The sequence below is a fragment of the Silurus aristotelis genome, assembly GCF_946808225.1.
Source record: "Silurus aristotelis genome assembly, chromosome: 3".
NCBI classification, from domain to species: domain Eukaryota; kingdom Metazoa; phylum Chordata; class Actinopteri; order Siluriformes; family Siluridae; genus Silurus; species Silurus aristotelis.
Genome location: NC_139576.1, coordinates 20700879 through 20717213, shown reverse-complemented (window position 1 = coordinate 20717213; position 16335 = coordinate 20700879). Strand labels below are relative to the sequence as shown.

Below are 16335 nucleotides of genomic sequence, written 5' to 3'. Positions count from 1 at the left end.
GGTTGCACTACTTCTACGACAAGTCATGTTCTTTTAATGTTAAAACTCAATCACTTAGTTACAACAGTTAGAACAATAAACACACACACACACACACACACACACACACACACACACACACACACACACACACACACACACACACACACACACACATATATATAGATAGATAGATAGATAGATAGATAGATAGATAGATAGATAGATAGATAGATAGATAGATAGATAGATAGATAGATAGATAGATAGATAGATAGATAGATAGATAGATAGATAGATAGTATATACCCTTTGTAACACACACACACACACACACACACACACACAGACACACACACACACTTACACAGATATATTCATAGGATACACATAAGGCCGGGTCCAAATATTTACTTTTCTCAAACAATAATGTCGATTAAACATCAAAATAGAAATCTATATTGCACTACAGTGTATAGTATATATGTATTATGCATTTTTGCAATTTCTATTTGCAATTTTTTATTTTTTAATTCTGAGTCAATGTTAAAACTACAATACAATAGTTAAAAGTGAAAGTTACAATACTAAATAGCATTAAACCAGTTATATTGTACTACTAGTTCTTAAGGTAAAATGCTACAATAGCCATCCAATATGATTATAATAATAATAATATTAATTATATTAATAATAATAATAATAATAATAATAATAATAATAATAATAAAACTACTACTATTACTACTATTAATAATAAGAATATTTAATAATAAGAATAATAATAGAACATTATATTTTTTACTAGTATTTAGCATACGTGGTTTGCCGGTAATTGTCTACCCGAAAGAACTGTTGCTGCCAGTGGGCTCATGCAAGTGTGTTTCAATGTTTTTGTTTCCCACTACTTAACTGACCTTACATTTCTGAGGATGGTATGACCTTTTTGAAGAAAGTAAATAATGTGCCCGTTTCCATTCCACAGATTAAAACTATCTGTAATTTGGCTACTGGTACTTGCAGGATTACTTATATAGGGATGTGCGGTATCAGCAAAAGTAAGGTAATTTGGATAGCGGTGGTATTTGGGAGTGGATTTAATGACAGCCGACCTTGGGGGCTGTGAAGCAAGAGAACGTGTGAGAATGAGGCGAGCGCTGATTTAGGCGGCCGTTTTACCAGCGCGCGATTTACAGTTGGACTATTGTAGCAGTACAGCCTCTAGCTGTGTCGTAAAGAGCTTCTGTCTTTTAAACTTATAGTCTCCGTAAAATTTAGAGCTTTGACCATGGCACGTAATTCCACCAGATTTCGTATGATAACTTGCTGCTCTCGCCTATAAAGAGAAAAAAGAAATGCGAGAACTTCTAAGATTGATAGAAACAGTATCATCACACCACACCTTGTCCCACAGGAGAAAAATATCTTGCCTGTTTCAGTTTGTCCTAAACTCGGTCAACAAACTGTATTAGCAATTTTGCTCTACTAAAGATTCTTTTTTTTATATATTTAATACTTTTGACAATAACAATTCATAAGGAAAGAAGTGATTTACCGGAAACGTAAATTACCTTTTCATTATGGATTGTTATTGTCAAAGGTATTAAATATAAAGGAACAATCTTTAGTAAAGCAATTCGAAGAAATTCTGCCAAATTACAATACGCATATACGCATCAAAACATCACAGAGGAAAGGGCAATGGCGGCATAGATTTTGCCCCAGATGTAAAACCTATTGCTATTAGTTTATAAATGTGTTTCTGCTGTTTTCCTTTATGTGTGTATTATTTATATTTATGCCATATATATATATATATATATATATATATATATATATATATATATATATATATATATATATATATATATATATATATATATATATATATATATATATATATATATATATTTTTTTTATTTTATTTTTTTTTTTTTTTAAAGTACTATTCAGGTTGCATATTCTTCTAAATTCGAATTTAAAGCTAGTTTTAATATTAAAAAACCTATAAACTGAATAATATAATTATTTTAACGTCATTTTAATTTTCACAATTTTCAAATTATATTGAAAACTCCGTCAGAAATATAGCAGCAATCTTTTTTACCTAAAGAATAAAAAGCAGCAATCATTAATAAATAGTAACCAATATTGTAGTATAATTGTAAAAGCAATGAGTGGGTCTGGTTACTGGGTATTATGCCCGATGTAATTTTATTTAACAAAAAATAAAATAAAATAATATAATAATAATAATGATGATGATGATATTAATAATAATAATAATAATAATAATAACAATAATAATAATAATAATAATAATAATAGATATATATAATTCATTCTGAGTTAAATGAATGAAAAAAATTTACATAAATACATATATATATATATATATATATATATATATATATATATATATATATATATATATGTGTGTGTGTGTGTGTGTGTGTGTGTGTGTGTGTGTGTGTGTGTGTGTGTGTACATGTATATGTGTGATCATTTCAGTGAAGATACTGTGCTCTATTTTGCACAGCAGCCTTTTCATGTAGAATGATAAGCACGTGGTTTGTGTTCATCTGCGCATGCTTCCACACAAATAACGTTTTTAATCAGCGCCCCATACACACATTTTTGAAGAACTTTATTGCCCTCTAGCGGTAGCTGTACTTCTTTGATATCAGGCTCTACTGGCTAAGACACGCCGTTTCTCTCTAAATATGGTTAAAATATTTTTGCTATCTGATTTGCCCGGAGCAGGCCTTGCAGTCTTTGAAGTTGTGAATACAGCAATAATATTTTTATTGTATATCCATGAAATTATTTCAACTAATATTTAAATTGGCTTGTGACTGTATAGATGAATATTTTGATAACGTTGTTATCGCTTTCGGTCACTAAGTAAACACTAGTACGACAGATTTATTAATTTCTAGAATTCGTACATTAATTAGTAAAACTTGAATTTTAGGCAACAGTCAAAGTTAAGTTTTGCAGTCCATGAGTGGAAATGCATTTGATGAATAAACCTGACTTTCCGTGTGTTTGGGTCGATTTCTTTTAGTCTCACCGACAGACAATTTATCGACCAGACACCCCGTAGAAAAGTGTCTGCATTTTTGGTTGTCAGCAACAGACGCAAACACCCAACTAGAACGTTTTCAAAGCAGAGTGCAATTACTGTCATAGACCATAAACTCATTTAGACCAGACGTCTAGTCTTCTCTATGGCTTTATTGGACCCAGTCTCTTCCTGCTTTAAAGTAATTCTAAAGTAAGGTTTCAAAATAAATTGGGGTTCTCAACAACACTTTTTTTTTGCAGTTTTATTAGTCTTATTTTTATCCTCTAACACTGAACATTAAATTTTTTTACTTTTAACAGAGCAACACACAAAGTGTGCAGTCCAAACACTAATTGAGTTTATTTCGTTGAACATTTTTCTCACCCTAGAATAATAATAATATAAAAAAAATAAAAATAAAAAATAAAAGATTTGCAGCGGTCTAAACTGGTCCACAATCTTATTTCCCAAAACGAGATTTATTCTCAGTTATATTTTGTGAATATTTTAGACTTATAAAATACTTTTAAGTGCAGCATTTTCAGAAAAAAAGATAAAATGTTATACGCTGTTAAAATACAAATAAGCACCCAATACTTTCCATAACTTTCAATATATGGACATAGATAGATGCATTTATTATACATGGTAGTGTTAAATTAATCTCTGCCCAAAACCAGCACTCAGCTAGGTAGTTAGACCTTCTGTATATCATTTATAATAAACTAATCCTCAACGACATTTTTTTTTTCAAAATTCATCTCGCAAAATCCTGTTAAGTCTCTAAACTTGTCTTCATATGCACACATATACCATAATATACCTACTTCATTAATACTACGTTACTACAGCCAACTAGGGAAAGCAGCACGGCCTGGTACTGAATACTGTTCCTCAAATCAGTGTGCTGTACACACTTAACATTTATTTAAGTGTACACTAACAAACACATTCCAGATTGCATTTAACATAACTAGTGCGTGTACTTTACCTGCGTGCACACCATTTTCAACATTTGTTTCAAGAATGAACAAATCATAATTATTTTAAGACTCTCTGTACATCCGATTCAAAATAATCAGAATGTAAGATTGTGTTGTTGTTTTTTTCATAAAATAATTTCACAAAGACACACAAGAACATAAACCAGTGAGGCTCTGATAATCTAAAGGTAACATATTACTCATATACATAGAGGACACTTGGCGCGGCGCTCTGCCCGCAGTATTATTCACCGAGGCTCCTGGCTTCCCCTCTCTCTGTTCATCTTCTTCATTTTCATTCTTCTGTTCTGGAACCAGATCTTCACCTGCCTCTCCGTCAAATTCAGAATCCGTGCAACTTCGTAACGGCGATCTCTCGTCAAATACATGTTATAAAGAAATTCCTTTTCCAGTTCCAATGTTTGGTATTTTGTATATGGACATCGTTTCTTTCTCGTTGAACGTGCATGAATCCAGTTTGCTGCTGGGTTGCCTGTAAAAGAATGAATAACCCAATAAATCCAAGGTTACACAAGCAGTAAATAGCTGGAAAAACTACATAATTAAAAATAGTTGCGCTATAAAAAAAATATTTCTGATTTTATTTCCTTGATCTTAATAATCAATTTTTTTAACAGCACTAATTGATGGCGTAGATGCTATTATTAGTAAATCCTGTTTTAAATATAGGTTTACGGCTTCGTACATTTCTTTAGACCGGCGGTAAGAGTTCAGACACTTTTATTGGTTAGTAAAACCTCCAGCTTTACACACCCTGCTCGTACAGTTTTGGCGGTTGTAAATCACAGGGCAATTTCTTTTACTTACTTGGGTCAAGTTGTTGTTGTTGATGTTTCTCCTCTTTGGGCTCGTTTTGGTTGGGAATATTTTTATCAGCGGTGTCTTTGGTAGCTTTCTGTACACACTCGGCTAAAGCGCTACAGCTGTAGTCTGGGGCCGGTGGAGTATCAGGGCCGAACGCAGAGCTCTCAGTCCTTTTCGGCGGTAAAATTTCCGCCTTTGTCCCGCTCTGACGATTACTCGAATGAAACCCAGAAAAGGAGATGTGGTTCGAGATCGGATCTACCCAGGAACGCACGTATCTGTTATCTGCACATGCGATGTGGGACTGGTGCATGTATGGATGGTAAATTCCGGACACCGTAGCTGTGGACGGCGGATGAACCGAGGACCAGGACGTAGGAAACACGGCTGCCTTGGGAGCAAAGCTACAGGAAGAAAAATCCGCATTTTCCCCTACACCTGACGGCCTAGCAGCCGCCGAGTGCGGGCTTTGAACATAACGCGCACCGTACACGTCCTCCGTCTCGTGTCCCATTATAGAGTCCACATAATAGTTGCTCAGAGCTGAACTTGTCGACATTTTTGGATCCCCTCGTAGTCATATAAAAGGTTACACTGTTACGGAAACCTTGCCTCCGAACAATCATAGTATTTTTGCTGGCTTCATCTTCAGTGATTGGTTACATGAATCACGTGATCATATTTACCAATACAGAGAGTAAATCAATCCGCTGATAACGGTATGGTTGATATTGCATTTTGATTAAACTTAAAGATATATATATACAGCGAGAATTATACATAATTTTCTTTTTCTAAGAATTGATATAGTGCTGCATTTTGCTGCCCATTTTTTTAATGCTTTACTTCACTGCTAAAATGGAGGAGGCCCCGGACTATTTTTTTTTTTTAACAAGCAAGATTAAAACACACATTTATCCCACGATCTCCTCTCAAATTTATTGTGTCTGCATGCCAAATTGTACCAGCTGAGTGTAAAATCTTACAAGATCTCTTCATGAGATATATCCCATATTCCAGTCTTGTAAAGTAGGTTATTTAATAGTGAAATGAGTTTTAAGTCCTCGTAAAATAAATGCAATAACATGCTGTAAAACAACATGCCGTTTCTTGGCGGATTCTCATATTTAACAAACTGCCTGTGTTTCTTAAAAAAAAAATACAAAAAAGTTAAAAACCTGTATTTTTCAATCTCGTAAGTTTTGCACAGAACCTATTTGTATCCCGATTTGTATTTATTAAAAAGAAAGTCATAACGTGTTTATGTCTATCAATAAAAATCTTTATGAGGTGCATTTGGATATGCATTAATGTGCTTTTAATAAAACGACAACACGTCGCGTTACAAAGTAAAATATGTTTATATGACTGCATTTAATGGAAGACCACTAATAAAACTTCGGTCCATCATCACCCCGCCGATAACATGCGTTTTGATCACCATTCAGAACTTTTGAAAGATAGCAAAATGTAAACCTAATATTACTATTAGTCCAGTTATAATGAATCTGTCAACACATAATCTGTCGATATTTTATAATAAGACAAATACACATTGGAGCATAAATGCATAAATGTAATTTGTAAATTTCAATAACTGTTTAATTGTCTTATTTAAACATATTATGTATGGACCCATTGAAAGAAAGAAATATAGCTTCTCTTAGCTACAATTCACTTTAAGATGGTATGTTTTTTATATAATGTAATTTTTAATTTTTCTGATACAGATTGTTTATGCAAAAAATTATATATATATATATATATATATATATATATATATATATATATATATATATATATATATATATATATATATATATATATATATATATATATATATTTCTTTGGTCGAGTTTAACGTGTTACTGTCATCCGTTTAAAGACCTATTTTTAATATATATATATATATACACACACACACACACACACACACACACACACACACACACACATATATATATATAAAACGTGTTACTGTCATCCGTTTAAAGGGGTTGTTTAATAGATTTTATTGTTTGTTTCTTTGTTTATTTGGTATTTTTGTTGTGTGCTTTTTGGTATAGTGCGGTTTATATAACATTATTACACACAAACTGTTACGTTGACAGACAGTTTATTACAGGATACATGCCACAAACATGCACTAGAGGTACATATTTCAATATTACATTTCACATTTACTATACAGAACAATTTCAATGGTAAGATTTCACATAAATGTACAAGTTTTAACAAGATGGCGGGCTTCCACTTTGCTTAAAAACGGTAGCTGTGCTTTCAGGTCCAAAGTCATGTTTTCGAAGATTTTCAGTGCTGTCCTGTGCGACACTATATTTTCTTCAATGAAAACAAACACAAATTGGTGTTTCTGTCACGTATTATAATTTAAGACCACTTCATACCCTGTGAAACATAATGGCTATACACAATCCATACGTTTTATATCGATACTTGAATACCATCAAGTAACTACAATAAAAAAAATATTTTGACGTATAGCAACAATCACAGTATCTGAATGAGAAAAGAAAGAAAAAAACGTCCAATGTTCTACAGCATCAATGTGTAGCTTATGCCATCGTGAACAGATATAGAGAGGCAGACAGGTCATTTGTTTTAGGGCATGCATTCGTTTGCATGTTCACGAAAAGGTGAGATTTGAATTAAGTTCCCGGATTCGATTTTCTCTGCTCATCTTCTTCAGCTTCATCCTGCGGTTTTGAAACCAAATCTTCACTTGTCTGTCGGTGAGGTTTACGCTTTTACTGATCTCTAGGCGGCGCTCTCGAGTCAGGTACATGTTGAATAAAAACTCTTTTTCTAATTCCAAGGTTTGGTGCTTTGTATATGGACATCTTTTTTTCCTACCACTTTTCGCAGTTAACCAGTTGCTTGTTGGCGTATCCGTTTTGCATTCTGGAAAACAAAGAAAGCAAATCAATAAAAACAAACAAATACATATAAATATATATTAATATAAAATAGTTTAACTTGATCGACCACCTACTCAGTGCAAATGTCGGAAAAAGGTTTCCCAGATCATCCAAAATATAACATACAAAACCCGTTGTTATTATTATTCTTATTAGAATGATTTAAAAATCAATATTTTAACCGTCATACGACCATTCGTTTGTATAGTAAGTTGGCCAATTTTACATTTTAGAATATTCTATAGCAATGGTGGATTTTGGAAAAGGTTAGACTGCAAATATCACAGATGCTTTTTTTCCAAAGAAGCCATACGTTTTTGTAACTGCTTGAAACACATTTTTATTGTTTTTAAAATCAAGTTCAGCAAATAAGAAAATGGACTTGATTAATAATAAATGTTTCAATAAATCTTAAAATGAACCAAAAACATATCTTGTTTTGCAAAAAAATATAGCTAGACAGAAAGAAAGAAAGAAAGAAAGAAAGAAAGAAAGAAAGAAAGAAAGAAAGAAAGAAAGAAAGAAAGAAAGAAAGGAAGATTAAAGGGACCGCAACAAAAGGTAGGCTATTTAATTTTAGCGCGCGGCACCGTTTCCTGTAAAGTCTTTTACTGCAACCCGAGTAAGCCTCTCATTAAACATTACGACTTTCGGGGTTGTTTGTGTTTTATATTGGGTTTTATGATGCTGGAGCGTTCGTATTACAGCGCGACGCGATTAAATCTTTTTATTGTACCCACCTTTCGCTTCCTTGTGTGGCAATTCCGGGCTGGAGACAGGCGCCTCGGCAGTGTTACTCTTCTCCTCCTGAGAGCTCACCGTGTTGTCGGGACTCGGGCTGCGCGTCTCCTCCTCCTCAATCTCCGGCACCTTTTTATCCCCCTCGACAAAGGACGCGGAGTGGGGTTTAGGAGTCAGCCGGTTCAGCTGCATCAACGTGTTCGGGGTGGTGGACTCGTGGTTATAGTGCTGACTTTTAGCCGTGGTGTACGTTTGACTCAGTCTGAAATAACCCGGGACCGGAATTTCTGGACCGTCCACCGTACACGCCTCGGAGATCAGATTGGAGTACGCGGGCATCTCGGACGAGCTGACCTTTGCTCTCTTGTCGGAGTACATGCAGCAATTGCTTTCTTCTTTTATATTCTGGGAAAATGTGCAAGTGGGCATCTGGTTAGACACTTGCTCTATTCGACAAGACCTATTCGGATCTGCCCAGTTATCAAGCTGAGGTATGTACGAGTGCACGTTCATGCCAATATTATGGTGGTTTACTTCCCCCCGTTTGCCAAGAGACGGCAAGAGTCCACAGGTTTGCATTCCATAACTTCCCAATTCTGCACTGGATGGCATATACATGTTGCTGCTGGAATAGAAATTGTCTGTTCTACAGCCCCCAATTAAAGAATCTACCAAAAACGTGTTAGCAGTGGGAGAGCTGTTGGGATAGGACATTTTGAAGAGATTTTAAAGAAGAGAGAGCTGTCCTTTGTAAGATGACATATCTAGCAAAACAATCCCGCTTAACCCGGAGGGTCTCTCTGCAACCACATGACAATCTCACCAATGAAATTTGAAAATGGCCTTGAGACGCAGGCTCCTCTCTGTCACGTGTGCGCCCCGACACATGATTTGGAAATTCAGACGTGGTCAACAGCGACATCTAGAACACGGACTTGAAATTGGTTTTAAGGCGGACAAAGACGAAGGCTTTTTCCAAACACGTTTATCTGCTGTTGATGTATCATAAAGAAAATAAATCCAAAAATGCCACTGAATTGTACTAAGAAAATTCTATTTGTAAACACAGTTTCGTTACCAGTGAACTGCTACACGTACATTATAAGAACTATGGCTGCAAAGTAGAATACTTATTATTTGCTAGTATAATTAACACGCGGGATATTGTACGGGTTCAGTGAACACGTAGTGGATATAGTCTGTTTACCTTTACAATTAAAAATTGTAACAACATTTTATTGACACTTACCGAGTGAAAATGATATTGATATATATTTTACATTTAACAGTGCAAACGTGTGCATAATCATTTGTTAAATACACCTGCGACATCTGATTTCTCTGCTCTTTTACTGGATTTTTTTTGTGAAATTATAGGCATTGTTTAACCCGTATCTTTCTTTTCACAAATAAAGCAGAAACTAATTTCTGAGAAGAATAAGCACCAACAGCAAAAACTACATCAGGAACGATGAAGAAACTAATCTTGTTTGAATGCAACAACTGTATTAAATTAAAAACAAATTGTATGCAACCTATAATTTGCTTTATTGATTTTGTAATTGATTTTCTTAAATTGTATTATGATTAATTGTACATTAATTTTGGGAAGTTGGTGCATAGTAATTATTTTATTTGTTCCAGTCATCGGCTTATTTTGCTTTGTCACTTGTACATTAATACAGACATATTTCAGTGCACACGAATAACAAATGCGTTATTGTTATTTATGTACCATTGTAATGTGATGCATGTTCAAGTTTAACAATTATCATATAACCATAATAAAAACATTTAAATAAAAAAGGGTTGGAAAAAATGTATTTAACACTGGGTTTATTTCATGTCTAATGTTTATTAAGTACATGGATATTATGCACGTGTTTTCCGTAAATATGATAAAATGATTTGTGTTAGCTAAAATACCGAAAACATTGTTAAATATATTAAATGGATATTTAATGTTAATGTTTATAGTACAATTAATACTAATCATTTTTGACCGTAGTTAGACACAGAAACATATTGGGAGGAAAAAGCAAAGGTGCATGGACACAAACTCTGCACTTTTGCATTAACCTTTTTTTTTTTTTAGTTATTTGTTCATTTACTTAATACGATATATATGGGTTTTTTTGTTTCTTTTGTTTTGTTTTTGTTTTTAGTTTTTGTTGCTTTTTTATTTATTTATTTTATTTTATTTAAAAAAAAATGGGGGGGGGTATACGTATTAGTGTAAAATTATGGACTAAATGTACAGCAGTTATGTTCATCAGACACCTCTGGCAAGTTTTTCTTAGCCTGAAAGTTGCTATATATTATATTATATTATATTATATTATATTATATTATATTATATTATATTATATTATATTATATTATATTATATTATATTATATTACTTTTTAAAATTTTTTCAATACTTTAGTATGATAAAATACATTTCAGTGACTGTAATTTTTTATTCATATTAATTGTGATATTTATTATATATTCATGTACTGTATATTTAAGACTGTCTTAAATGAATTGTGAAATAGTGCATACGATATTTCGTATATATTATTTTCGTTTATTCACATTTCTTGTTCCTAGTTAATATAATCAAATACATATTTACTGTTCATTTAGAACACACACACACACACACACACACACACACACACACACACACACACACACACACACACACATACACAATTTTATAAAAGCCATGAGCGACTACCTACATAAATAATATACTTATGGCGATTTGTTAGATATGAAATATTCCATATACATAAATTTTCTTTAAAACTGGAAATATTGTAGCCTTATAAAACATATTATAGGAAATCGTATACATTCAGAAACGTAGAAACGCTCCCAAGATCAAAGACATTGTTACATTCTGAACACATGAAATACACAACGTCTACTTCAAAACTGTTGTAAGTGTGCCCCCAAGTGGCCACTACAAGAAATAACGTCAAAAAAGAATTAGAGAATTATCATTTCAGAATCAGATTCTAAAAGGGTCTTATTGCCAAGTGTGCTTACACACAAATAATTTGTTTTGTTGATAAAATCAGAAGTACAGCAATATATATAAATAAATGAAATAAATATTTATTCAGGGTACCTTAAGGAATACTTGTAGAATATACATATTTGTGTAAGTGGAAAGAAGTGCAAAGAAATGTTTGCATGTATGTATGTATGTATGTATGTATGTATGTATGTATGTATGTATGTATGTATGTATGTATGTATTTATGTATGTATGAAATATAATAAATAAAAAGAAGAAGAATAGACTGTATATTGCACATTTTTACGGAAATTGGGTGTGTTTACATAAATTGCACATGAGTTTGGTTACCGGTGTGAGTTGATTATGAGGAATGCATATGGGAAAATTCTATTCACAAATTTCACAAATTTGGCCAAAATAAAACATATAGCTTTATATTTTATATAAAAAAAATAATAATTTTACCATTAATTGTCATGCTCTTGTTTAAAATAATTGTAAATAATTTAATTGTAATCTCCAAACACGGTTTTTGCTTTTGCAACCACTTGAGTGACCATTTCAGGCATTTTTATCATGTCTTGAACAGATAAAACTATACATGAAATTTACATAAATTAAGATTAAATGAGCCTTTCTTTCCCAAACCGCTAATTCATAACACAGAAAATAAATGTAATCATCTTATCATTTACTTTACTATTTAAATTATTGTGTGCGAATGCATGAATATATAAACGCCCTTGTATTTAAAAAAAAAAGGCCATTAATAGAAAAAGTACAGAAACTATATCTGCCTGCTATGTTTGTAAAACATTCGCTTGTAACACTAGCAAAAAAAAATTTTTCGGGGATTTATTTTTTTTTTTTAACAAACTGATTTATAGCTTCTACTGTAGTGGACATGTCTTCAAAACAACAACAAAAAAAGCTTTATGTATTCTTTATGTATTTAACATAAGTTTATTCAGAAATCCTGGCTTTTTAAGTACTGACATAATTAGCTCTCAATGTGTACTTATATCTTCAAGGTATTTTATTTAAAATTACATTTCAGATCAATTATGTATTTATTCTTTTTATATTTGTATCATTTTGGGGGTTTTTTTGTAATCAGGAAGCGCTACACTGATAATTGTGATTAGCTCGTGTAGCAGGATGAGGAATGCTGGTCTTGAATGAAAGTGTAGCGTGTCGCGGCCATGTTGGCTAACGCAGTATTTTCTTTCTCGAAGGGCGTAGTTTTTCGACTAGAACAACGAAATAGGCGCCTTTATTTTACAAACGTATTACGCGACCTTGACATTACGGAAGTTCACACCTGATTTTCATATTTCTGTCCATGTTTCCATACTTACCCAAAAACAGTTTAAGAACCCAATTTTGTCAATATTCACGTGTTACCTTCTACACAATTTTCACTGCATCGATAATGCAGTCTGATGTATTAAAACAAGTTTTGATCTGCGTTATTCATTCGTTTAGGGAATGCTCTGTGTAAATCTATAGGTGTTGTATAGATCCACATCCCTTCTTCAAAAGAACAGTCTTACAATGTGTAGGGTTTAGGGCCAACGTCGCATTTGGACTGGCCAGAGGGTACAATAGCCCCCCAATTTAGATCTTTACAGCTAGTCTTTATTGAACTGTCTAGACGCGGTTCAAGGTTTGGTAAACACCCTTAGTGTAAAAGAACAAAAACGCGAGGCGTCATGGCCTTAGTTAGGCCTATAGGTTTTCACGCATTTATAGTCTACGTGATGATTTGGTTTCTGCACTCTGATAGACTGAACTATTATTCCATTTCAAATGATCGAAGAAGTGTAAAGAAATTTATTTAAAGAAGATGCTGATTAATTAACATACACATTTCTGCTTTTAATTTGTACAAAACTTTTGAAAAACAATATTTATAATTACAAAAACTCAAGCACATTCCTTTACTAAAAGAAACAAGCTATTACTGAAAAGAAGTTCAACGTATTCTGGAATATACAGATTTATTTACTACACCATACACTGCATGCTACCGAAACAAATGCATACACAATTCTACACTAATGAAAACACAAATTGATTATTGTAATCAAAATTGCTTTTGCTTACTGCAAATGTAGTGACTTACATAGCATAGCATTGTACCATGAAAATTGCAATAAATAAAAAAAAAAAGATACAATAGCAGTCACAATTAAACAAAAGAACATTAAAGGATTGTCAATCGTTTGGTACCATTCTTCTTCTTCTTCTTTTTCTTCTTCTTCTTTTTCTTCCTCTTCTTAGAAGGTTTACTTTTGTAGATATCATTTTCACAGAGGTAAGAGATTATTATGTTAATTGGCTACCAACATTTTTGCATAGTAAAAAGTATACATCAAACCTCACAGTTTAATTTGCGTATCTGTTTCGGTTGAATGCATAATGTCCCAAAAACGTACATAAACATGACTCCATGGAAGTGGTCTGGTAAAATAGAAAATCTAATAACTTCAGAATAAAGGGTTTCCAGTAAAGTACTGGAGACGATCTCGGTTTAGCTTTTTTTCCTTCATCCTTCTGTTTTGGAACCAGATCTTCACTTGTCGGTCTGTAAGGTTTAGCATTCTTGACAACTGGAGGCGCTTCTCTTTATTAATGTACACATTGAAAAAGAATTCCCGTTCAAGTTCTCGGATCTGATATTTTGAATACGGGCACCTCTTTTTTCTGGACTTTGTACCTACCAAAGGAAACAAAGCTGGGTTAGCAATGTCATTAGAATCGAACTATGCTTAACTTAATCATGCAACCACTTAACATTAAACACATCAATATCAAACATGTTTCCTACAACAGTTATAACAAACTTGGAAATGTATTCATATAAAAAGTCTACTTTTGTGACTTATTTTATCGTCATTCTAACAACAGATGGACACATGCACAACGAAGAAACTACCTAAGAACCCAAGTTACACAAACGCAAACAGTCATAACGCTCGAACACGAACATGTATGGGCGCGCGCACAAAAGCATGCTAGTGAGCTTGTTTTGTTATTTTTTTAACCAGCAGCGCTAAACTTTCTATTACAATCTGTCGAGCTAGTCCACTATACTATTAAACCAAATACGCTTAGACTTACAGACCTATGAAACAGCACTAAATGCACTTCCCTCAACGAATAGGGTATACGATCATAAAGGTCTTTATAAATGCATATTAGTTTGTAATTTATTTCAGAAAAACACATCTCGCTGTCACCATTGCCATATGCCCCTAGAACTGCTTTGCAATCATAAAAATAGTTTTACAACAGCAAGGCAAGTCGTACTGGGTATGTAAAAACCTTTGCATGCTAATAAAGCTGCACATAAACCCGAACAAAGTGGTCCAGCAGCTTTAATGTGTGTACCTACTTGAGCCGTTGTTCTTCTCCTCTTGCTCGCATGTTGATAGTGGAAGTTCTTCCTCTGTGGTGTCAGCGTCTCTTTTCTCCTGATCCGCGCTATCTGAGGACACTTTATTACATGCGGCATCTCCGGGGACAGTAGGCTCAGTCTTTTGTCTCGAGGACTCGGGGTTGGGCTTTGCAGCGTTAACAGTTTCGAAAAACTGGTCAAAGCCTTGTGGAAGTACTCCGTTTCGACCGACATTGGTAAAAAAATTGCACGCGGAGTTCGTGCCGCCGTGATGGCTGTACACCGATTCATTTTTAAATATCATTTCCGCTCTGTTTGATGACTGGAGTAGATCTCGGTGCATTATCTCGTCCGTTGAATAGTAGGACGCGTAATTGCCCCTGTAATGCCATTTGCTCGGGTGATCCAGTCCATAGTCTCTGAAAGACACTTCACGAACAGGTTGGACTTGAGCTATATTGGAAGAGTATGGAAAATTAACTTGACACGATGTGGTCTGCGGTAAAAACGACGACACGCTCGAAAAATCCGGCGCTGAGACATAGTACGTGCAGTTCGGTAAATACATATTGGACGCGCAGTTACCACGATCATCGTAGTCGGTCATATCTCGGTTTGGCGTTAGAGAGCACGAACAGGCAACTCGACTGTGTTAAACTTTGTACATCTATTGCACCATAGGCGTGTGGACAGGAGTCGTGAAGGAGAGAAAAAAAAATCGGAAACGTAGGCTGACGTGCAATTCATCTTGATCGATTCTTGAGGTAATTGTGTCATGTGATCCGGTAAAGAAATTACCATATATCAATATCAGTCATTAGAAACTGTCCTGAGCAGCTCATAGGCAAAAGCACACGGCAAATTATTGGTTGCCTGCATCTTTTGAAACTCCCCATATGCATAAACAAGACATTAGTAAGATAAACATGGAATGCCAGATTACCAGAGACAATTTTGCTTCAGAAATTAGAATGACAGATTACAACAAGTATAATTAAGTATCATTTGTAATATTTAGTCAGATTGTGATAACTGATTACAATGCAATAATACTCAGGTTCGTTATTGTTAGGAATATCTATTTTTTTTTTTTCAGGTACACTGGCTTTACACTTGAGGAGTCTGTGACTTTTATAAACAGGATACCCCTTTTTAAATTCGTCAATAGGAGATTTGAATAAAAATACGGATTTATTATTGATCTGATTTTAATCAAACTGCTGTTTTGTTCCTTTTTCTCGACAGTTACAGTAATCTATAAGTATTACCCTGCATTTCTTGTTTTCGCATCAGTGACATAACTACACAATGCTTTATTATTCTGACTCTCTGTCCTTTGTCTTTAGTTTACAGATTTAAGAAAGCGCTAGCACAGTTTATAAATAAAAGAC

At 33.7% G+C, this 16335-nt stretch overlaps 3 protein-coding genes across 5 annotated transcripts in view; all 3 read right to left on the bottom strand.

The window, feature by feature from the left end:
* Window positions 1–3509: 3509 nt before the first annotated feature.
* hoxd9a (homeobox D9a) lies at window positions 3510–5536 on the bottom strand. The gene is made up of 2 exons (XM_083538164.1): window positions 4858–5536; window positions 3510–4522 (listed from the first exon to the last, which is right to left on the bottom strand). Exons 1-2 carry the CDS (start codon window positions 5411–5413, stop codon window positions 4278–4280), a joined length of 801 nt encoding a protein of 266 aa, XP_083394290.1. The 5' UTR covers window positions 5414–5536; the 3' UTR covers window positions 3510–4277.
* Window positions 5537–6953: 1417 nt separating this feature from the next.
* Window positions 6954–9953, bottom strand: hoxd10a (homeobox D10a). Its single transcript, XM_083535969.1, has 2 exons — window positions 8531–9953; window positions 6954–7773 (listed from the first exon to the last, which is right to left on the bottom strand). Exons 1-2 carry the CDS (start codon window positions 9243–9245, stop codon window positions 7499–7501), a joined length of 990 nt encoding a protein of 329 aa, XP_083392095.1. The 5' UTR covers window positions 9246–9953; the 3' UTR covers window positions 6954–7498.
* Window positions 9954–13363: 3410 nt separating this feature from the next.
* The window catches only part of hoxd11a (homeobox D11a), a 3597-nt gene continuing 625 nt past the window's right edge, over window positions 13364–16335 (bottom strand). The window contains exons 2-3 of one of the 3 annotated variants that reach the window (XM_083536055.1): window positions 14942–15373; window positions 13364–14263 (exon numbers count right to left, since the gene is read on the bottom strand). In XM_083536055.1, coding sequence (XP_083392181.1) covers window positions 14034–14263; window positions 14942–15373 — 662 coding nt within the window. In that variant the 3' untranslated portion in view covers window positions 13364–14033. Of the gene's footprint in view, window positions 14264–14941 lie in introns of all 3 variants that reach the window. The other 2 variants (XM_083536054.1, XM_083536053.1) reach the window with 2 other exon arrangements.

Coding starts and splice junctions, on each gene's coding strand:
- hoxd9a (XM_083538164.1), bottom strand. CDS start 5,413: ATGTCGACAAGTTCAGCTCTGAGCAACTATTATGTGGACTCTATAATG. Junction 4,523..4,857: donor ACAACAACAACTTGACCCAA/GTAAGTAAAAGA, acceptor ATTCTTTTACAG/GCAACCCAGCAGCAAACTGG.
- hoxd10a (XM_083535969.1), bottom strand. CDS start 9,245: ATGTCCTATCCCAACAGCTCTCCCACTGCTAACACGTTTTTGGTAGAT. Junction 7,774..8,530: donor GCCACACAAGGAAGCGAAAG/GTGGGTACAATA, acceptor TTTGTTTTCCAG/AATGCAAAACGGATACGCCA.